General features: G+C 38.0%; 1 protein-coding gene across 4 annotated transcripts in view; it reads left to right on the top strand.

Moving 5' to 3' along the window:
• Nucleotides 1-24,384, top strand: part of FRAS1 (Fraser extracellular matrix complex subunit 1) — a 637,413-nt gene extending 613,029 nt beyond the window's left edge. For all 4 annotated transcript variants that reach the window (XM_056803248.1, XM_016423079.2, XM_007495970.3 and 1 more), the window contains 5 exons: nucleotides 540-656; nucleotides 7,206-7,372; nucleotides 7,949-8,154; nucleotides 9,301-9,447; nucleotides 20,840-24,384. In XM_056803248.1, the coding sequence (XP_056659226.1) occupies nucleotides 540-656; nucleotides 7,206-7,372; nucleotides 7,949-8,154; nucleotides 9,301-9,447; nucleotides 20,840-21,433 (1,231 nt within the window). In that variant the 3' untranslated portion in view covers nucleotides 21,434-24,384. The remainder of the gene's footprint in view (nucleotides 1-539; nucleotides 657-7,205; nucleotides 7,373-7,948; nucleotides 8,155-9,300; nucleotides 9,448-20,839) is intronic.
• Nucleotides 24,385-24,989: the final 605 nt, after the last annotated feature.

The following is a 24,989-nucleotide window of genomic DNA, read 5'->3' as shown; positions in this document are numbered from 1 at the left end:
ATCTTTTCTATCCATTCAATAAGAACCACAGTTACTGGAGTAGCTAGGTTGGCTTAGTGGATTGAAAGCCAGTTCTAGAGTCAAGAGGTCCTGGGTTCAAATATGACCTCATATGCTTCCTAACTGAGTGATCCTGGGCAAGTCACAGCCCCCATTGCCTACCCCTTGCTGCTCTTCTGCCTTGGAACTGATACTTAGTATTGATCCTAAGGTAAGGGTTTTAAAAAAATAATTATGAGGGAATATTCACCAAGATCTAAAAGAAATGGCCATAATTTATACATCTTTATATATTTCCTCCTTCCTCTCAAATTTTGAACAATTTTATTTTTCATCTGTTAGCTCAAATAAATGGAAGAAGCATTATAATAAAATCTCTGAGCAATGGCCTGAATGTTAATACAATAACCTATATTCCATAGAGTTTGATGTGTATAAGTACTTCATTACTAAACATACACTGGGATCAGACTATTTTCAGGTATGAAAAGCAACCTCTCTGTGTCTCTTTAACCGTGGCTTCCTCTTGATATTTCCAGGAAGGACTACTCGGGGGAGTACACAATCTATTTAATCCCTTGTACCGTGCAGCCCACACAGCCTTGGATTGACCTCAGAGACAAGCCACTGCCCTGCACAGCCCATGCTCCAGAAAGGTGAGAGAATGAATTGGTCTCTCTCTTTACTGGCTAGACATGCTACCTGAGCAGAATTTCTAAATACTAAAGAATGGAATTGAAGAAAAAGGAGCTAAAGAATGAATTTGATATCTATCATTCAGGCATCACTTAAGAAGCAGGGCTGATTCATTAATGGGTCCACGCTTGGAAAAGGAATCCAGAAGTCTTTGGTTTAAAACAATGTGTTGTTCCCATGCTTTCACTAATTCTAGGACTTTAGAAAAGAAGAATTGGTGGGGGTGGGGGGGATTTTTGAGACAAGACAGTAAAATTTGAAGAGACAGTGAACAACAGTAATATGATGGTTTAAGAGGGATGGAAAATAGAGATCACCAGCAATTTCCACCCTCACTCAGTAACTCAATCAATCCATCTTCTACCCAATCAAAATCCTAGGAATTGTTTGCCTCACTTGTGTCAAATTCAAATAAAAATAGGGGTCTCTAAACTGTAATTAAGGATCCCTGTAAACCATGTACTGACATTATCTACATTTTTTTTGTATTTTCATTTATTTTGTTAAATATTTTCCAATTTAATTTTTCCATTTTAATCTGGTTTAGGCTACAATGTGGAATTTTGTGGACCACATGTGGACTGTGGGCTGTGTATTTGACACTTATTGTTCATAGACCTCCAGAACATTCTCCTTCCTTCCTCTCCCTTATAATCTTACTCTCCTCCCCAAACCCTGCTCTCACAATAGGGGATTTCAGCATATATCAAACAGCCTAACTCACTTTCTGTGATCTATTTCTCCACCTCAGCTCAATCACATCCAAAGATACTCTTGATCTAGCTATCACTTACAAATGCCCCATCTCCATGCTCAAGAATTCTGAAATTCCCTTACCTGACTTTACTTCATTCCTGTATTGTTGCAATAGCTTGCTGGTGGGTCTGCCTGTCACAATTCTTTACCCGCTCTAGCCCATCCTCCAATCCGCCACCAAAGTGGTTTTCCTAAGGCACTGGTATGCCCATGTCACCCCCATGCTCAATAACTACCATTATCTCCCTATCATTTCTAGGATCAAATACAAAATCCTCTGTTTGCCATTCCTTCATAACCTCACCCTTCCCTACATCTCAACAGTCTTCTTACACTTTACACCCCCATCACATATTCATCTGTATAGGGACAATGAACTCGTTGCTTTCCCATGAACAAGGCACTCCATCTCTCAGTTCCAGGTATTTTCTTTGATTGTCTACCCTGTCCAGAATGCACTTCCTCATTAGTTACACCTCCTGACTTCCCTAATTTCTTTTAAGTCATAGCTAAAACCCCACCTTCCTCAAGAAGCCTTCCCCAGTCCCTCTTAATTCTGGTGCCTTCCTTCTTTTCATTATTTTGTATTTATCTTCTATATATTATGCCTTTCTTTTTTCTCCAGTGCTCAGTACAGTGGCTGGCACATAGTTAACAATACTTATTGACTGATTAATGGGAATCATAGATTTCTATCTAAAAGAGAACTTAGCTTCTAATTTTTTATTTTTTTTAATTTTTTTAAAATTCAATTCTCTCTCCACTGCCAAAGTGATATTCCTAAAGTATAAATCTAACCATGTGTGCCACCTCTAGACTTATTATGTGCCTATTATGTGTCAGGAACTAGGTATCTAAAAAGAAAAAATGAAATAGTTTCCACCCTCAAGGAGCTTACATTTGATTAAAGGGTGAAGAATAGAGCACATACATAGAAAAATTAAATACAAAAATTACACAAAATAATTTTGTGAGGAAAGCACAGGTTGGAAGGTTAACAATACATAATGGGTGGTTCCAAAAAATAGTAATAGAAAGGTTAGGGAGTAGAGTAATATAGGGACATGGGAGGAAGAAGCATCAGAGGCCAAAGTATGATGTCCAGGAAAGGGACTTTCAACTTAAATGGCTGACAACTCAGAATCCCAGGACTTCTTATGAAGTGGATAGATTGTCATACCCTTCATGGTGATATTGGCAATATGAATTTGATTGTCAGTGCCTAAGAAAAAGTCAATATGGAGCAAAGTCAAATATGGCAGCAGGTCAGAAAATGGACTTCCCTGTCTTTGCCTAATGGTCAAGGAAGCGTTCAATGGAGTCCTAGGGCCAGATTTAGTTATTGAGTCATGAGGCATGGAGAGATACTCTCCAGTCCTTATCCAAGTCAACACTGTCCCAGGTATTGAATAGCACCCTTGCAGAAAAAGCCTCCATAATCTGATCAGACAATCCCTAGTATTTAGGAATGTTTCTGTGTCAAGCCATCTTTGGATGGATGAAATTGGCAGCATTTTTTTTATATTGAGCTGAAATTTTCCACTGAATTAGTTTTCTCTGGAACCAAGTAAAATAAACCTTCTATGTAATAGCTTTTCAATGCAGTTATCAGCTAGTTATCAGCTTGAGTTCAATTCCAATCTAGATACTTAGCTATGTGATCTTAGGCAAGTCACTTAACCTTTGTCTGCCTCAGTTTCCTCAAATGTAAAATGGAGTTGATAATAGCAACTACTGTAACAATTAAAATTTAGGGGAGACTGAGGCAGGTAGAAATTGTTTCTCTGCAAGGAGTATTCTATTTTATGAGGTTTATTAAAGGTTGAGAATTTAAGAATATACAAGTAAGAAAAGGCACATGCCAGGTGGGACATAAGGCCCACCCAAAATTTCACTCACATCATGAGGCGCGTCTGTTTGCCAGCGGAGACAGGAAGTAAAAGAGCCCACCTACAGGGAAGACCCTTTAAATAAAATTTAGTTCTCGTCCCAGGTGAGAATTCAGTGAGATTAGAGGGCATTCTGGGAGCTAGCAAGGACTCCTGGGGAATGGAGTCCAGAGTTCAAATCTCAATTTTACATTCCCCCCGTTTGATCTTCTGGGAAAAAGGACTTACCCCAAAGGATCATAAAAACATAATCAATTTAAAGATTACAATAATTTGAGGATAAGAGAAAAAAAAGAACAAAACCAATAATTGCTGGACGCATTGACAGAAAGCCAGTTAGGGGGCAGTCCTCTTTGGCATGAAAGTATACATACAAATAAATGTTCAATCAACTACACCCAAAGTTCATTTTTGTGCAGCTTGTGGTCTGGAGGCTTCTTCATGGTGGCTTCTCCAACAGTTTAGTTTCTGGATTCAGAAGTTAACAAGCTTTTTTTACCTAAAATTCTTCTCAAAAGGAATTTAAACTTTGCAATTTAAATAATGATATTTTTTACACTCCCCCATTAAGAGGGTGTCTTAAAAAAAAACAGGATCACTTAGGGATGCATGGCTGAGGTATGAGGTATATGAACCAATTGGTAAGAGATATTAAAAAGATATCAGAAAAATCCAAAGAAAAAAAGAAAAAACTCTGGATGAAAATATAGACTATCAAAGTCTTATGTGAAAAAAATTCTAAGTAAAAGAAAAATAAATCTATAACAAGTCCTTGAATCAGGGCCCAATCAAGATGATCTAAGCAATGATGCATTTACCCAGTCAGTAGCCAGGACTACAGAAAGGTACCACACTATGAAAGGCAGAAAAGGAACCAAATTATATGAGCCAAGGTTTTGGGGATACTCATCTGTGAGTATCTTCGGAGTGAGTGTGGACACAAGGAAGGCCTACATCTTAACATAAGTCAAGTGTCGCAACCCCAAGTCTCACACTAGGTTCAAAACCTTTGTATTGGCCTAGAAGTGCATCAATCCATCCTGGATTGGCTTTTCTTTGGCCCTGTGCAATGACTCTGTTGTGTATATCTTGTCCTGCAATCAGACAGAATCATTAAGCAAAGTCCCATCATTTTTAAAAAATAATTAGTGGCATCATTTTTATAGTCACAAGCCTTTTGGGGTATGCATTAGCAAATGCATCTTAAACTTAAAAATCAAAAGATTAAAGAAAATCTTAATGCTGGTGACATGTGCTTCAAATATAAAAAGGAGAGAAAAAATAAAAAATAAAAAAATACTGAAATAGTATATTGCACATGCAAGAAAAAGATAATAATAAAAGAGCTTTAAAAAATTAAAAAATATAGCTTATAATCATTGACACTCTGTGTCAGCTAAGAAAATATAAAATGCAAGGCTTTCTCACCAAAAATGAGATCCATTTCCTCTTAATATCTGGCCATGCTCCACTGTGAGTACAAGGCAAATGAATTGAACAAGGTAACATTTTTTTAAATAAAGAACAGTAGTATAAATATGTAGATATCAATATCCCCAAAATTCTCAATAGCCCAATTAATTACAATAGCAAACAAACACACTATCATATTTCACATAAGTTGTTGTATGACATTTTTAAAACCTATGAATTGATGGATATTTGTCACAAATTTTTACAATCATAGCAAATCTTTCAACCTTGGTAATAAACATATTTTTAACAAAGTAAAACTCATCTTGGATTAAGAACATAATCAAGAAATCTATATATCATTCTGGTGGAAGTTAAATAGTGAGCTGAAGAGTATAAATGAAGGGATGCTCCTTTTTTGGAGGCTTTTTAGGGGTACAAATGCCCTGAGATTAACTGCCCCAACTTCCATTCACATATTTAGAAATGCGGGAAGGTTGGGGGTTATAAAATGTATTTTACTTCAGCTTGAATTGGCCTTACCTCGTGGTAGGGGCAGGCAAAAATGACCAGAGATTGTTAAAAAAAATTTATAAAAATCATATTTTAAAAACCCTTAAAATCATTTGAGATATTTAGCATATTAAATTTTCCAAAGGTTGTTATACAATTGTAACCAGTTCTGAACTTCATCTATCCTCTATGTGACAATTTACAAAGGCAAAAATAGAAAAACTGTTTTTTTTTTTCTTATATGGGCTTAATTATTACAATGATTTTTTTAAATATATGATTATAGAGGAAAAGCAACAGAATTTTAAAACCCAGTACATTCAAAAGAAATTCAATCAACCTTCAGTGTAACAGAATAATATTGAATCCAGTAACATATGAATTTAACATCACAAAGTTAAACCTTAAACAAAGCAATTAGGAAAATGCAATACAGAGATTTTTTAAATAAACCATTGGAGTCTGAAATGCCTTAAAATATAGCCTCTAGTCTTTAAAGTTCCTTAGATTCTTATCCATTTAAATGTCTATTGTCGGAAGGCAGAGTGGTAAGGGCTAAGCAATGGGGGTTAAGGGATCTGCTCAGGGCCCCACAGCTGTGGAGTATCTGAGGCCAGATTTTAACCCAGGACCGCATGTCTTTAGGCCTGGCTCTCAATTCCCTGAGCCACCCATTTGCCCCTTCAAAGTTGAATCTTTGGGCTGAATCTTTCTTCTGACACACAGGTGAAATCAGTGAAATTACCAGAAGAGTCAAAAGATATCCTTTTAAATAGCCCATTGCTTAAAAGTCTGTTTCTTTTCCTCTCCCTTTCTCTCTCCCCTCCTACACTCTGATCCGCCCACGTGGTCAATACCCCGAGTTTATTACCTGGTAGAAATGAGCTGGTAGAAATGAGTCCTGAGCGATCTGCTCCAAGGATCTGGGTGATTAGCCAGCTGGGGTCGTGCTCATGGGTCTAGGGCACATAAATAGGCAGGCAGCAGCCAGAAGATGGCTGTAGGCAGGAACACAGGCAGGCAGGGCCGGGAGAGCAGGCACCAGGTGAGAGGCCAGGAGCAGGAGCCAGAGCCAGGGCAGGCTTCCAGGGTGGGCAGGGCCGGGACCAGGACCAGGACCAGGTGAGGACAGAGAGAGGTCAGTAGCAGCAGCAGGAAAAAACAGGCAGGCAGGACAAAGCAGTTGGGAACCAGGTGAGAGACAAATGGCAAACAGGCAGGCAGGGCCAGGAGCTAATGGCTGGAACCGAGCAGCAGCTTTGCGAGGATAAAAAAAAAACCTTGACCAGAGAAACGTGGCTTAAAAAAAAATTTCTAGGCTCTAGCTATTAAAGCTGAACTAAAGATCAGAAAAGAATCAGAAGGTTGAGAGTCTTTTTCTCCCATTAGGTCACCAACTGTAAAGATTAAAATTTAGGGGAGACTGAGGCAGGTAGAAATTAGTTTCTCTCTGCAAGGAGTATTCTATTTTATGAGGTTTATTAAAGGTTGAGAATTTAAGAATATACAAGTAAGAAAAGGCACATGCCAGGTGGGACATAAGGCCCACCCAAAATTTCACTCACATCATGAGGCGCGTCTGTTTGCCAGCGGAGACAGGAAGTAAAAGAGCCCACCTACAGGGAAGACCCTTTAAATAAAATTTAGTTCTCGTCCCAGGTGAGAATTCAGTGAGATTAGAGGGCATTCTGGGAGCTAGCAAGGACTCCTGGGGAATGGAGTCTAGAGTTCAAATCTCAATTTTACACTACCTCACAGGGTTTATGTGAAGATGAAATGAGATATTTGTAAAGCACATTATAGGCACTTAATAAATGCTCATTCCCTTCCCCTCTCCCCTCTTTTCCATGTGTCGTCATGGCCTTATTTCCAGAAGACAGAATTGTATGAAACATGATCCACCTTTTCATGGAGATCTTATTTCTTTCCTTCATTTAGATTTTTGATACCTATTGCATTCCAGCAGACTAATCGCCCAGTGCCAGTTGTCTATTCACTCAACACTGAGTTTCAGCTATGCAACAATGAGAAAGTGTTTCTGATGGACCCAAGCACTTCTGACATGTCACTGGCAGAAATGGATTACAAAGGGGCTTTTTCAAAGGGTAAGACTATCCATACATCTATATCTGGATCTCGAGAGAGAGAGAGAGAGAGAGAGAGAGAGAGAGAGAGAGAGAGAGAGAGAGAGAGAGAGAGAGAGAGAGAGAGAGAGGAAGAAAAATGAGACAAATATCTCTTCACATGAGCTTTCATTTTGACATCCTCAGCATAGTTTGACTGATGTGTGGTTCTATAGGGGCAAAAGCCTTTGTACACTCCTTAATAAAGTGGGGGCGGGGGGACACTAACTCTGGAGTCAGAGACCCCGGATTCAAATTTTGCCTTCCTCTAAAGCCTTTGTGACTTTTAATAGGTTACTTAACTTTTTTGGGCTTCAGTTTCTTCATTTGCAAAATGAGGGGGTTGTACTAGAACAGTGATTCTCAATCCCTTTGCACTCTTAAAAATTATTGAGCACCTCAAAGAGCTTTTGTTTATTTTTGTTTATTATGCCTCAGATATTTAATTGTAAGATAAACATACAAAAATATGCTATTATGCAAATATCTAAAATTACTCTATTTTTTTCTCAACTACACTCAATTCTGACCTTGTTCTTTACTCCTCCATCTTTATAGGTCAGATCCTCTATGGCCGTGTACTTTGGAATCCTGAGCAGAACCTCAACTCAGCTTACAAACTGCAGCTGGAAAAAGTCTACCTCTGTACTGGCAAGGATGGCTATGTACCTTTCTTTGACCCTACTGGGACAATCTACAATGAAGGGCCACAGTATGGATGTATTCAACCTAATAAACACTTAAAGCACAGATTCCTGTTGCTGGTATGAAAATTATTAGAAACCAAGACATGAAATTTCTAACTTGGTCCATTTCTTCGGTTTTTTTTTCTTCTTTACTAAATTATTTTACTTTATCCTTTAGAAAGATGAGATATCAAGTCTTGGTAGCACAGAAATATTGTCCATAAGTGGCAGTAAAGGTTCCTTCTGCTGATTTTGACCAGATAGAAATATAAAGTCCCACCCCCTAGATATAAACTTCCATATTTAGCTGCAGGAGATGGACAGAATGTCCTTACAAAGACTTTTAAACATGTATTTCTCTAGAATTTCTAAATAAAAAACAACTTTAAACTGAAAAGGAAAGAGGAAGGAGAAAAACTAGCCCACCATTGTAGAGTAACTGTAGTATAGGAAGAAACTAGTAATAGAGATACCAAAAATTTCACAGTAGATAAAATCATAGAAAGGAACCCTTAACAAAACCAGATGTGTATATATGCATATGCATATATATATATATGAGATACACACATAGCTATGTATGCATATATATACACATTAACAAAAAATAGTTAACAGGAAGTTGAATTTGAAATTTTAAGGCAAGAAAAGAAATTTTACTTCATTAGATTTGGTGATATGAGACCTGTGCCTAGAAAATGACTTTTGTAGGTTGTCTTTATTCAAAGACACAAAAGGGCAAGCATTCTATATTAAGAATGTATATTCTAAAGCAGCTAGATGACTAGGTGTATGGTTTTCTTTTCTAAAACTATTACCTTCTATTCATCTGGCTTGGTGAATAGAGAGCTAGGCATAAAGGCAGGAGACCCTGGATTCAAATCTTGCCTCAGACACTTCCTAGTTCTGTGACTCAGAGTAAGTTGCTTGACCTTAATTGCCTAGCCCTTCCTGCTCTTCTGCCCTAGAACCAATATTTAATGTAAGAGTTTTGGGAAAAAAACATACTTCCTCCTCTTAAGTAATACTGTATTTATGTATCTTTTTACAATGTTGCATCTTCCCAATAGGCAGAATGTAATTTCCTTGAGGTCAGGAACTGGTCTTCATTTGGTCTTTATATAATGCCTTGCCCAAAGCAAATGCTTATAAATTCTGGCTAAATAAATAAAGGAATATTTCTGTAACTCTAGACTATTCATTCATTTTTCCTGTAAATTCTAGGATCGAAGTCAGCCAGAAGTCATTGATAAATACTTCCATGATGTGCCTTTTGATGCCCACTTTGCTTCTGATTTATCTGATTTCCATGTGGTCAGTAACATGCCAGGTGTGGATGGATTTACTCTGAAAGTAGATGCACTTTATAAGGTAGGGTTTTTTTATTATTAATATTTATTTCCAACCATCTCAGCCCTTCTGCCCTTCTCTTCCCTCCCCACATCATGGAAGGCATCATCTTGAAAAAGATATGTATATTTAATGTCTTTCATATTCTCACTTCATTCTCTAAAGGTGAACATTCACAAGTTATTCTTCAAATATTCAATCTGTGGCTATACATAATATTCTTGATTCTACTCTTCAGTATCTCATGCAGTTATTTCCAAGTATTTTTAAATTAATCTGCTCAATGTTTCCTATTCAGGTAGGTTTTATGAGAAACAGTGAAGCAGTGGACTAAGTTTCTTTTTTAAAACCCCAAAAAGGATGAGGATTGACTCTGAACTTTGTTTATCTTTTTACAATGTCTTTGAGGAAGATTCAGACTTCAACCCCAGCCCCTCTGCAATGCTTCTTTGTTATATGCAAGTGACCCGAGGCTCCCCAAGGCATTGCTATTATCAGGATACAAGTTTTGGCCAGGCTGCCATGCTAGAAAAGCTTCAAATAAGGGTCCAGTCACAGACTTTGTGTCTGATAACCAGCCTGAGTTGGGAGAGTCACAACATCTCCAGATCAGTCTCTGAATGATGAATATTTTTGGCCTCAGCAACTCATGAAACCATCTCCTGAGCCAAAATGATTATATGGTATGATGGAGTCAGCCCTCCCATGCATTAGTTGTGAACTATAACAAGTGACTTTGAACAAGTCACCACCTATTACGTCTTCAGATTCATCAGAATGAAGGAGTGGACTAGAAAATATCTTAGGCTCCTTCCTCCTCCAATATTCAACAGTATTTCAGAATACTTTAGCCCACTATCTTCAGTTGCATCAGGGCTATGTACCTAGTGGTCATTTTCACTAGATACATAGTGAAATGTACCTCACTAGGGAGCCTTCCTGGAAACCTCAATTGATTCACGCCCTGGGCTGGGTCAGCTGATCTACATGGCCATTCTGTAAACATGTGTATAGGTCAAGGCTTACCTCCCAAAGGTATCTGTGTATATTTTATGGTGCCACAAACATCACACAGGCATTTGGAATGATGGAGACAGCCTGTGTGTGAGGAACATGGAGGAGCTTCCATTGCCAGGTTTCATTTTCCCTATTTTTTAAAACTAACCACAGATCTCAGATTTCTGGACTTTGTATCACATCTGGTATTGTGGGAGGAGTGAGTGCAGTTGAAGGGGGGAATAAAAGTCTTGTCACTGGATTCATCCCTTTTCTCTATCCTTCATGGGATGATCCAGGAAATATTCAGGTAGCAGGTTTCTCTTGCATATGTACACAATGCACATTATAAGTTACCTACTAGAACCTGAATGAATGAGTCTGTTCGAGGCAGCTACATTGTGCAGTGGAGCTAAAGTGAAGATGACCTGAGTTCAAATCCAACCTCAGACAATAGTTGCATAACACTGGGCAAGTTACTTAACCTTTGCCTCATTTTCTTCAGCTGTAAAATGGAGATAATAATAGCACTGCTCCCAGGATTAACATGAGGATCAAATGAGATTTTATTATTAAGTCATTTTAATCATGTCTGACCCTTCATGACCCCATTTGTGGTTTTCTTAGCAAAGCCACAGGAGTGGTTTACTTTTTCCTTCTGCAATTTATTTTACAGATGAGGAAATGGAGACAAATAGGGTTAAGTGACTTATCCAGGGTCACAAATCCAGTAATTATCTGAGGCTATATTTGAAATCATGAAGATGAGTCTTTCTAATTCCTGGCCTGATACTCTATCCACCATGCCACCTAGCTGCCCAACAAATGAGATTACTACTGAAGAATTGCCCAAGAAATTGATGTAAAGGGTATCATAAAGAGATAAATGGCCAGAAAAGAAAGTGGACTAGCCATATAATAAGAGGAAGTACTAACCAATGGACAGCCCATCTGCTTTTCTGGTCCACTTGAAGCCCCAGGAGGGCTAAAGGAAGTCTACTAGCACATTGGGAGGACCACTAAAAAGAATTAATGGGAAGGCATGGACAACTGGCACAGCACATGAATGTGTAAGGAGAGAAGAAGAGAAATGGATTGCAATAAATGTGAGAGAGAAGAGAGAGAGAGAGAGAGAGAGAGAGAGAGAGAGAGAGAGAGAGAGAGAGAGAGAGAGAGAGAGAGAGAGAGAGAGAGAGAGAGAGAGAGAGAGAGAGAGATTTGCCAGCCACATGACAGGAACTGATTGACAAGGTATTCTGGAACACAGAGAAGGGATAAAAGGAGAATACCAATGGTTGCTCAGGGCTCTTGAGCTTCCTGTCTCCAGAGCTGAGGAGAGTTTGACTTCCTATCCCTTGGAGCTGAAGAGATCAAGATACCATATCTCTTGTTCCTGACTTGAAGAAAACCCTACTTTGAGGAAATTTAAATAGTTCCTCTCTGCTGAGAAGTCTTGCCTGCTGCGAAGATGAATATCTGTGTGCCACTAGCCTGATCTAACCAAACTGTTGGTGAGGGCCCGAGGCCAACTCTGGCCTGGTCAATAAAGACTCAATAAAGAGTTCAACCTTAAGATAGTAGAAGGTCTATCTCATCCTATAAACAACCAGGCAGGATAAATACAGCAGGTTAACTAGTGAGTTTGGGAAATCTAGTCAGATAGGCAAGGGAGAGGCCAGGGAGAGGCCTCCCATTATACCTTTTTGCAGTTTCAAAACAAACCCTGTGTTTATCAACTGGTCTGGGAGACTTAGAGCACACTGATCATGGTGAGGCAGTCTCACAGTACCTTCACTGAGAGAAACTGAGGAATCCAAAAACCTTAGTGTCTCGACATCCTATCAATACCATTTTTTTTTATATTAGCCATTATTTCAAAAGGGTGAAAAACTCCATCAATGATCACAGGCCTATGATTATAGGACTATCTAATTATGGAAGTCATACTTGAATTGAAATTAGTTCCTGAACTATATGGTATGTGGACATTTTTGTCTACTTAAATTATTTTAGTTGGGGTCATTCATTTTTATAGCATTATTTTGAAAATGCCTAAAATTCTTTTTATTCTAAAATATTTACTATATAAAGTAGTCATGATTTCTACAATCTATTTTTGAAAAGAATATAATTTAAATATGAACAAGATGAATAGATAATGAAACACTATGCCTTGAAACAAAATAAAATAATCATAATAAGAAAATGTAGATTTTGTTTGACTCCACCAAAATCCTTCATTCACGTTTCTTCATGTTGACAAGATGGCCCTAGGTTCTCCAAAGCAACACCAAGGTGTGTCAGTGTCCACATTGATAACTTTTTTTGGTTTTCTTTCTTTTTCTGCTGGAGGGATATCCACCATTGGGTCTTAAATATCACAAGTCCAATCCCTATATTTTACAGATGGGAAAACTGAGGCTTAGATATTTTGCATGATTTTCCTAAAGTGATGAGATAGGATTCATACTCAGGTCTTCCTGACACCAAGTCTTGCCTCTATGTTCTCCATACCATGCAGCATCTCCAAGGAGACTGATGAATTTTTTAACCATAGCAAGTTTTTTAGTTTCATCCCAAGTGGAAGTTGGTGGGCAAAAGAATTTTGTTTGACTTACCCTATTTCCCATCTACATTCATTCCCCACTCCTTAGACAATCGGGTACCCAAAGCCATACTTAAATGCAGACACTCAAAGTACTTAGCCCTTCTATAGCTAAGAACTCCAAGGCTCAAACAATCTGCCAGCCCTAGCCTCTCCAAGGACTTGAATTAAAGAAAGTGCATACAATTGACAAAAATCACTTTTGAACTTTCATTTTTACATAATCATAAAGAAATATTTAGTGTTGTAAACGAAACAAGTGTATCTAACATGGAAAACAAAATGGGTCTCTCTAAAGAAAAGGAACTGGGGCTGAGTCAAGGCAGTGGCTTAGAGGCAGCAAAAATTCAGACCTCCATTAACCCTTCCTCACTGAACAAAAACACAATGCTTCCAGGGGACTGAAAACCAAATCTAACAACAGGACAGAGCTAGGAAGCCCTCTTCCTGGACCAAACTTAAAAGGTATGCCCCCCCCCCCAATAACCCTGAACACATGGGTTTAAGGGGAAGGAAGAAGGAAGGTCCCAGGACCACCTTGACCCCCACCTATAGTGCCAAGCCTCCAGGTGTGACTGGAATCTCTGAGCTGTCAAGGGCACTAGTCCAGAGGAAGAAACTTTCTGGCAAAGCTGTGCCAGGCTCAGAGCTTAGAACACAGTTCGCATAAGAACAGAGCAGGCAGCACAGTCACAACTGAAACACTCCATCTTGCCAACCACTTCTGGAGGTTTTAGCCTCAAGGCACAGCCAGCTTTGCAGATCAACTCTTCTGCCCTGGCTCAATCTTATCAATAAGGGCAGATAAGAAGCCATCAAAAGGCAGAGAAGCTCAAGCTCCAACACTCCACACAAATACACACACACACACACACACACAGACTGATCTGAGAGCCTTGCTGACTGAGCTCCAAAGGGCAAAGGCTGCCACAAACTACAGGCAACAACCTTGACCACAGGGCAGGAAGCCCAGCTCCTTCTCAGCTTCTGCTGTCAGCCTGGAAAGATCTGATAACCTGATCAATCAACAGAACAGAGAAAAAAGTCCCTTCAGGACAGCACAGCCCAAAGCCACAGATCTAGCACATAATGAGAGGAGCAAGACTACAGGCAACCACAGGGGAGGAAAAAAGGGGAAATGTGAGAAAACAACAGAAAAAGAAAAAAGAAATTATAATCCACAGCTTCTATCCAGGCAATGAACAAAGAGCAAATGGAAGAGATGAGGATCAAGGAACACCAAGCAAAAACACAGAAACTCCAGCGAATGGGACACAGGCTTTGGGACACAGGACTCAAAATACAATTTAAAAAAACAATTAAGAGAGGCTAAAGACAACTGGGAAAAGAACTTAAAAAGTAAGATAAGTCACCTGGAAACATAAAACAGTGTCTTGAAAGCCAAAAGTAATTAGCTTGAAAATGAGGCAAAGTTGATGAAAGATGAGAAGAAGGATGACCAAAAAGGCCAGGGATGAAATCAAGGCTTAAAATCCAGAATACAACAACTAGAAGCAAGCAACTTCACAAGGAAGCATAAAACAAATTTAAAAAATGAAAAAATTGAGGAAAATATGAAGCACCTCATTCACAAAACAGAAGATTTAGAAAATAATTCCAGGAGAGACATCTTAAGAATCATTGGTCTACCAGAAGACCATGACAAAAGAAAAGGCCTGGATATCATACTACAGGAAATTATCCAAGAAAACTTCCCCAATATTCTAGAACAAGAGGGAAAGGGGGAGATTGAAAGAATCCACAGATCACCTCCTGTACTTAATCCCCAACTGACAACACCCAGGAATGTTATAGCCAAATTCAAGAACTATCAGACCAAGGAAAAATTTTACAAGCTGACAAGAAGCAGTCATTCAGATACCATGGAACCACAGTGAGGACAACACAGGATCTGGCTGCATCTGCACTGAAGGACCAAAAGGCATGGAATATGATATTCCGGAAAGCAAGGGAACTAGGTCTAAAACCAAGAATCAATTACCCAGTAAAACTGACTATATTCTTATAGGGGAAAGTATGGTCATTTACCAAAATAGAAGAATTCCAAGCATTTGTAAAGAAAAGACCAGACCGGAACAGAAAATTTGATGCCCTAGCACAGAACTCAAGAGAATCATCAAAAGGTAATTAAGAAAGGTGGGTAAAAAGAAAAACAAACAGTAAAACAACTTTTTTTAAGAGACCCAATAAGATAAAATAATTATCTTATGAGAAAGAGGCCATTGGCAACTCTTAAAAATTGTTATTATCACCTGCGCATCTAGAAGAATTACAGTTAGAGGGAACAGTGATGAACTGTATAGGATGAAATACCAAGACATAAATATGCATATAGGTATGTGTATGCATAAATACATATATATGTGTGTACATATATATATATATATATACACACAACTAGAGTTTTAAAAAAGAGGTTAATACTAAAAGAAATGGGAAAAGAAACAAAGGGGGTCTTTTCAGCAGCACATGGTACATTCACAAAAGTTGACCATGGATTAGGGCATAAAAACATTGCAAACAAGTGCAAAAGAGGAGAAATAATAAATGCAACCTTCTCAGATTACAATGCAATGAAAATAAGAATTAGTAAGTGTATATGGAGAGGTATATAAAAAATTAATTGGAAACTAAACAATATGATTCTCCAAAATTGATTAGCTAAAGAACAAATCATAGAAAAAATTAATAAATCCATTGAAGAAAATGACAATGATCACACATCCTTTCAAAACCTATGGGGTGCAGCCAAAGCAGTACCCAGGTAGAAATTTATATCCTTGAGTTCATATATTAACAAACTAAAGAGGACAGAAGTCAATGAACTGGGCATGCAAATTAAAAAAACTAGAAAGCGAACAAATTAAAAATCCTTAGATGAAAACTAAATTAGAGATCCAAAAAAATCAAAGGAGAAATTAATAAAATTGAAAGTCAAAGAACTATTGATTTAATAAATAACAGTAGAAGCTGTAACTTTGAATAAAGAAATAAAATAGACAAAGTACTGGTCAATCTAATTTTTAAAAAAAGGAAAGAAGAAAACCAAATTGACAGCATCCAAGATGAAAAGGGAGACCTCACCTCTAATGAAGAGGAAATTAAAGCAATCACTAAAGTGCTATGCCCATTTATATGGCAATCTAGGTGATATGGATGAATATTTACAAAAATATAAATTATCTAGACTAACAGAGGAAGAAATAGATTACCTAAACAACCCCATATCAGAAAAAGAGATTGGACAAGCCATCAAAGACATCCCTAAGAAAAAATCCCCATGTCCAGTTGGATTCACAAATGAATTCTATCAAACATTCAAAGAACAACTAATCCCAATATTATACAAACTATTTGACAATAATCAAAGAATGAGTTCTACCAAATTCCTTTTATGACATAAATATGGTCCTGATTCCAAAGCCAGATAGGTCAAAAACAGAGAAAGAAAACTATAGACCAATCTCCTTAATGAATATAGATGTAAAAATCTTAAATAGGATACTAGCAAAAAGACTCCAGCAAGGGTTATTCACTATGACCAGGTAGGATTCATAACAGGAATGCAAGGATGGTTCAATATTAGGAAAACCATCAACATAATTGACCATATTAACAAGCAAACCAACAAAAATCACAATTATCTCAATAGATGCAGAAAAACCCTTTGACAAAATACATCACCCATTCCTTTTGAAAACACTAGAAAGCATAGGAATAGAAGGGCCTTTCTTAAAAATAATAAACAGTATATATCTAAAACCATCAGCAAACATTATCTGCAATGGGGCCTTCCCAATAAGAATAGGAATGAAACATGGATGCCATTATCACCTCTATTATTTAAGATTGTACTAAAAACACTGGCTGTAGCAATTAGAGAAGAAAAAGAAATTGAAGGTGTTAAAATAGGCAAGGAGGAGAGCAAGCTATCACTCTTTGCAGATGATATGATGGACTACTTAAAGAATCCTAGAGAATCAACCAAAAAGCTAGTGGAAATAATCAACAACTTTAGCAAAGTTGCAGGATACAAAATAAACCCACATAAGTCATCTGCATTTCTATTTATCTCCAACACATCTCAGCAGCAAGAGTTAGAAAGAGAGGGGGAAGCTGGGTAGCTCAGTGGATTGAGAGCTAGGCCTAGAGATGGGAGGTCCTAGGTTCAAATCTGGCCTCAGACACTTCCCATTTCGGTGACCCTGGGCAAGTCACTTGACCCCCATTGCCTATCCCTTACCACTCTTCTGCCTTGGAGCCAATACACAGTATTGACTCCAAGATGGAAGTTAAGGGTTTAAAAAAAAAGAGAGAGAGAGAAAGAGAAATTCCATTTAAAATGACCCTAGACAATAAAAAGTACTTAGGAATCTTTCTGCTGAGGCAAACACAGGGACTATATGAAAACAACTACAAAACACTCTCCACACAATTAAAACTAGATCTAAACAGTTGAAAAAAACATTGATTGCTCATGGATGGGACAAGCTAACATAATAAAAATGACAATCCTATCCAAATTAATTTACTTATTTAGTGCCATACCCATTGAACTACCAAAAAAAACTTTTTTTTGAATTAGGAAAAAAAAATAACAAATTTCATTTAGAAGAACAAAAGATCAAGGATATCCGGGGAAATCATGAAAAAAATAAGAAGAAAGGAGGACTTGCAGTCCCAGATCTCAAATTATATTATAAAGCAGTGGTCTTCAAAACAATTTGGTACTGGCTAAGAGACCGAAAGGAGGACCAGTGGAATACAATTGGGGTAAATGACCTCAGCAAGACAGTCTATGATAAGCCCAAGGATCCCAGCTGTTGGGACCAAAATCCACTATTTGATAAAAACTGTTGGGAAAATTGGAAGACAGTGTGGGAGAGATTAGGTTTGGATCAACATCTCACACCCTACACCAAGATAAACTCAGAATGGGTGAATGACTTGAATATAAAGAAGGAAAATATAAGCAAATTAGGTGAACACAGGTATACTTGTCTGATGGTTGGGAAAGGAAAGACTTTAAAAAGAAGCAAGAGCTGGAAAAAAATCGCAAAACGTAAAATCAATAATTTTGATTACATCAAATTAAAAAGGTTTTGTACAAACAAAACCAATGCAACCAAAATTAAAAGGGAAGCAACCAATTGGGAAACAATCTTCATAACAAAAACCTCTGACAAAGGTCTAATTTCTCAAATTTATAAAGAGTTAAACCAATTGTACAAAAAATCAAGCCATTCCCCAATTAATAAACGGGCAAGGAACATGAATAGGCAATTTTCAGTTAAAGAAATCAAAACTATTAATAAGCACATGAAAAAATGTTCTAAATCTCTTATAATCAGAGAGATGCAAATAAAAACAATTCTGAAATATCACCTCCCACCTAGCAGATTGGCTAACGACAGCAAAGGAAAGTAATGAATGCTGGAGGGGATGTGGCACAGTTGGGACATTAATATATTACTGGTGGAGTTGTGAATTCATCCAACCATTCTGAGGGCAATTTGGAACTATGCCCAAAGGGCGATAAAAGACTGTCTGCCCTTTGATCCAGCCATAGCACTGCTGGGCTTGTACCCCAAAGAGATAATAAGGAAAAGGACTTGTACAAGAATATTCATAGCTGCCTCTTTGTGTTGGCAAAAAAAAAAAATGGAAAATGAGGAGATTCCCTTCAATTGGGGAATGGCTGAACAAATTGTGGTATATGTTGGTGATGGAATACTATTGTGCCTAAAGGAATAATACAGTGGAGGAATTCCATGTGAACTGAAATGACCTCCAGGAACTGATACAGAGTGAAAGGAGCAGAACCAGGAGAACATTATACACAGTCTGATACACTGTGGTACAATCAAATGTAATGGGATTCTCTATTGGTGGCAGTGCAGTGATTCTGAACAACCCAGAGGGATCTATGAGAAAGAACACTATCCACATCCAGAGGGAAAACTGTGGGAGCAGAAACACAGAAGAAACACAACTACTTGATTACATGGGTCGAGGGTGATATGACTGGGGATAGAGACTCTAAATGAATATCCTAGTGCAAATATTAACAACATGGTAATAGTTTCTGGTCCAGGACACATGTAATACTCTGTATAATTTCACATCGGCTACAGGAAGGGGGGGGGAGGGAAAGAATCTGATTCTTGTAACCGAAAAATAATTTCCAAATTGATTATGAAAATTTTTTTAAATTTTCTGTACAAACAATACCAATGCAACCAAAATTAGAAGGAAAGCAACAAATTGGGGGGTGGGGGTGGGAAACCTTCACAACAAAAACCTCTAACAGAGGTCTAATTAATCAAATTCATATAGAGTTCACTCAATTGTACCAAAAAATCAAGCCATTCCCCATCTGATAAATGGGCAAGGGACATAAATAGGCAATTTTCAGATAAAGAAATCAAAACTATTAATAAGCACATGAAAAAATGTTCTAAATCTCTTATAGTCAGAGAGATGCAAATCAAAACAACTCTGAGGTATCATCTCACAACTACCAGATTTGACAGCAAAGGAAAGCAATGAATGTTGGAGGGGGTGTGGCAAAGTAGGAACATTAATGCATTGCTGGTGGAATTGTGAATTGATCCAACCATTCTGAAGGATAATTTGGAACTATACCAAAATAATGCTAAAAGTCTGTCTGCCCTTTGATCCAGCCATAGCACTGCTGGGTTTGTACCCCAAAGAATTAATAAGGGAAAGGACTTGTACAAGAATATTCATAGTTGCATTCTTTGTGGTGGCAAAAAAATGGAAAATGAAGGGATGTCCTCCAATTGGGGAATGACTGACAAATTGTGATATCTGATGGTGATGGAATACTATTGTGCTCAAAGGAATAATAAAGTAGAAGAATTCCATGTGAACTTGAACGATCTCCAGGAATTGATGCAGAATGAGAGAAGGAGAACCAGGTGAACATTGTACACAGAGACTGTGTACAATACACTGTGGTACAATAGAATGTAATGGGCTTCTCCATTGGTGGCAATGCAGTGACCCTGAACAACCCAGAGGGATTTACAAGAAAGAACACTATCCACAAGCAGAGGAAAAACTGTGGGAGTAGAAACACCGAAGAAAAACAACTGCTTGATTACATGGGTTGAGGGGGATATGATTGGGAATGTAGACTCTAAATGATCATCCTAGTGCAAACATCAACAACGTGAAAATAGGATTTGGTCAAGGACACATGTAAAACCCAGTAGAATTGTCAGCTATAGCAAGGGGTGGCGGGAGGGAAGGGAAAGATTATGATTCTTATAACCAAGGAATAATGTTCTAAACTGACTAATTAAATAAAATTTTTCAAAAAAATAAATAAAAATGATTGTCTATCCAAAAATTTTAAAAAAGGAACTAATACTATTACTTTTCTTTTTGTTCTATTTTTACCACTCATCTATATTATCTTTTATTTGTTGTCCAGTTGTTTCAGGCATGACTGACTCTCCATGACCCCATTTGGCGTTTTCTTGGCAGAGATTCTGGAGTAGTTTGACATTTTCTTCTCTAGCTCATTTTTATAGATGAGGAAACTGAGGCAAACAGGGTTAAGTGACTTGCCTGAGGCCAGATTTGGACTCATATTTTCCTGACTCTAAGCCTGAAGCTCTATCTACTGTACCAACTAGCTGCCCATTATTTTTTATACCATTTATATCATTTATACCAATATTTCTGTCTATTATATCATTTTCTCTGCAACTCAAATTACTGCTTTGATTACACTAAAATGAACTCTTTGTTCTCTTCTTTCAGGTGGAAGCAGGACACCAGTGGTATCTCCAAGTCATCTATATCATTGGCCCTGATACTGTCTCTGGGCCACGAGTGCAGCGTTCTCTCACATCTCAGGTGAGGCGCAGCCGCAGAGACTTTGTGGACCACACAGGCCTACTGACCCTTGACGATTCCCTCATCTATGACAATGAAGGGGACAAAATCAAGAATGGCACGAACATGAAGTCACTGAATCTGGAGATGCAGGAATCAGTTGTGGCTGCTTCTCTGTCCCAAACTGGTGCATCAATTGGGAGTGCCCTGGCCGCTGTCATGTTACTCCTGTTATTGCTCTTAGTGTTTTATTTAATCACCAGAAGATGCCAAAAACAAAACAAGAAGAGAGCTACAGAGGACATCTTGGATGAATACCCTCTGAACACCAAGGTAGACATACCCAAGAGAAATCCAGACAGGCTGGAGAAAAACATGAATAGACAATATTGTACTGTGAAAAACATCAATCTGTTGAATGAGAATGAGGGGCCCTACAAATTCAAAGGTGTTACAGTCAAAAGGGTGAACCTGGAAGTCAAAGTTCATAACAATTTACAAGATGGAACTGAAGTTTGATGGCAGTGACCCATCTGTATTTTTTCTAAAAGTCTTTTTATAAACGGTAAATAATAATAAAAAAAAGTTACTGGTATTTTTATAATCTTGTGGAAAAAGGGAAAACTATAGCTTTGAGTGGTGGCCTGCACTATAGCACATGCTTCAACTCACAGCTGAGCTACCTCATCTAGGGAAGAACCAAGGGAGGTCCTCAAGACAGGAAACACTGAGTAACCGGTATTTTAGTGGGTGTTCACATTCATTTTTTTCAACATCAACAAATGGCTATTTTTATCATGGTGGTTTTGGGAGATTTAAGTACTTCACCTATAAGTTGATGGGGGGTATGATGATTGAAAAAAAACCCAACAATATGGTACAGTGGGAAGAGCATTAGATTTGGATACTGGGGTTCAAGTCCCAGTCTCACCATTAATACATTTTACAACTTTAAGAAAGTTATTACATTTCTCTAGGCTTCAGTTTCTATCGGTTGATGGGGTTGGACTAAGCTTAAGAGGTAATTCCTAATCTCGTGATCTGAAGCTAATCACTTCCATTTTCCCCTCTGCCTTTCCTTGGTTGATCTAGCCTGGATTGCTGATCCATGAACTCTCATTTGGATTTGGGGGATGGGGTGAAATTTATTTTTTCCAAGCATGCTTACCATTCACTAACTGCCATTCACACTTTACACTGGCAGTGCCCTTTTTCTCCCAGAAGTTTCCAGATATTTTCAAGAATTGTTCCAGAGTACCCATAAGAAAACTTCAGGTTTAGACTCAGATCTTCTTGACTCTAAGCTTGAAGCTCTATGTACTGTACCAACTAACTGCCCATTATTTTTCATACCATTTATATCATTTATACCAATAGTTCTGTCTTGGCAGCAAGGAGGCATAGATCAGGGCCCATTTTCCATGGGAGAAAATTGAGACCTGGAGAAGTCAAAGGCTTGGCCCATATCTTGAAGCAAATCACTGATTGTTAGTTTACTCCTGAATCAAGATCCAAGTTTTCTTTTTCTGACTCCCATGTTTACTATCCAGAGGGATACACCCATAAGCATCAATGTACAAAGCCCATCTTTGTCAAATATCTTCTGCATGCTCTTCCATTGAATATTAGTCCACATGGTCATTGATGCACTTTCAATTTGTCTTTCCTAGAAAATCTACCATGATCTCTTACTCTCCCAGGTTTTATTTATCTACTATCTGAGAGTAGAGTATCCTGTGCTCTTTACTAACTGTGGATTTTGGATGAATGAATATACACATATGTTGGATTTTATTAGGGCAAATTATGGAAAAGGTAAGGAGAAAAGCCAGTTAGAATTGAGCAAGGGAGAATTGGGTGCTTCCTGATCCCTTTTGCTACATCAATCTCCCTCCCTTGGTGTCTCCTGACAAAGTAAGTCAGGGATTTATTTTAGGGGTTTCTTATCTGGTAGCTCAGGTGCTTGATTTGACCACATCTGTTCATGGTGGGGTCACAGATTCACAGTTTTAATGCAATGTCATGTCCAGACGTCAGTTTAATTACTGTAGGTGCATTATATGCTTGGCTTGCTTTTTTTTTTTATCTTTGACATAGCCTTATTGGCAAATGAATAAGCATGTGTGCCAGAGGCAACTTTAAATTAGAAACCACATATTTATCCAAGTTTAGAAGAGCCACTTTCCCTTGATGCATGACTTATCACAAGCACGTCTTGTAACACTGGTGATCATATTTGTAATTGGAAGACCCCAGTTCTGGGTGAACCTTCAGAACTGGAAACAGTATACCAAAAACATTAGTAAGAACTAACTGGGAAAGGTTTTTAGGCATCTAGAGAAAAGGTGAGGAAAGAAAGCTAACATGGTGTAATATCAATAGAGGGCACTTTTCTCCATGGACAGTGGAATCATCTTGCAGTTAGGCAAAGAAAGACTATGTCAGCAAGCTGGATCCAACAGGAACACCACTGGAGGATGAGCAGACAGAGAACTATGCTCTGTTGGCATCTGGAATCAGGATTATGGCTCAGATCCAGATACCTCCAATGCTAATATTATTAAAAAAAATGATATGTACATGGGAAAAGAGGAGAACTTAAAAGACTTGTATCCATATCTAATGTCTGAGATATCAATAGCACTCTTCCTGCTTTGCTTTCACATAACTTTTGTGAACATGCATTTATAAAGCACCTACTTTATTCAAAGTACTATATACTATATAGCTAAAATGTGCTTGCTGCTGGCATAAAGATTTTCTTGGTGAAAGGAATTCCCCCCTCCCCAAAATATCCCTACCCTACACATTCAACTAAATGCTACAGCTTTCTCTATTCCATGGACACACTGAATGTAAAGTGTTAAGAGATGTGGAACTGAGACTTTTCTTGTTTGGTTCACCATTGTTAGCATTTTTTTAACTTCTTGGGATTTCATGTTCTTCATCATGCACTGGCATTGGATTTCAGCTGTGTCTGTGCCCTTGTCTTGTCATTACTGTGTTGTTCATTTTCCAGTATTGTACCATGTAGGTTAGGAGGAACAAAGAACCATTCATTTTTCATTCTTTCCCATGTCTGTTAAAGTGCTTGCTTTAGAGAGGAAGAGGGTGACCTTTTTCTTTTGCCTGATTGTCCTTTGCTGTCCTTTTGCTAAATCTTGAGTCTATCGGAGGACTTCTATAGATTCTTGTTGTAGGTTGGCACTTCCTTACATACTTCTGGAGTTCTCTGTCTTAGTGTATGAAAGTTGGTCTTCCTACCATGATTTGTTACTCCAAGTATTACCCACACCCCTGATCTAATGGTGTAACCCTTTTGTGGTGCTGTCTTCATGATTCCTTGGATCTCTTGTGATTTTTGTATTTTTATCACTAATCTATGTGGTACAGATTTCTGATTTCTCCAACAGCACATACCATAATATGAATTTTTATTAATAAATGGCATTTTGGTTGTTTGTTTACTACACATTCTCTTTTTATTTATCTCAGTAACATGTCAGTTTGTATAGAAAAATCATTCTTAAATAAGAGGGAAAGGATTTGGAGAGACTTTTAAACTCAACTCTTTTTTTAACTCTAAGTTCTGGTTTCAAGAGTGGTAAGGGCTAGGCATATGGGTTAAGTGACTTGCCGAGGGTCACACAGCTAAGATGTATCCACCAAGTTTCCCCAAAGAAATTTTTGGAAAGAAAGCTCCTCTAAAGAACTCTTGGAGAGAAAATCCCATTTACATGGCATGGTAATGTGGGCCTAGAGCCCACATTTCCCAAACTCCTAACAGTAAATTAAAACATGGTAAAATACAAGAAGCCCTCATTGACTTTGGAGTCAGAGGACCAGAGATCAAATCCTACCTATGTGATTTTAAGGGGCAAGTAATTTAACTTTTATTAGACTATTTTCATCACTATAAAATAAGGGAGTTGGACTAGATCATCTCCAAAGCCCCTTCTAGCTCTCAACCTGTGACTTTCTCTTGCACCCTATTAGCTCAAAATATAAAGGGGGGGGTATGAATGGTTAAAATCACCAAATATATACTTTATTGATTTTCAATGAACCTAAAGAA

This window comes from Monodelphis domestica, chromosome 6 (assembly GCF_027887165.1).
Source record: "Monodelphis domestica isolate mMonDom1 chromosome 6, mMonDom1.pri, whole genome shotgun sequence".
Lineage (NCBI taxonomy): Eukaryota > Metazoa > Chordata > Mammalia > Didelphimorphia > Didelphidae > Monodelphis > Monodelphis domestica.
Note: the sequence above shows the minus strand (reverse complement) of the source record. Positions and strands in the feature narration are given on the sequence as shown.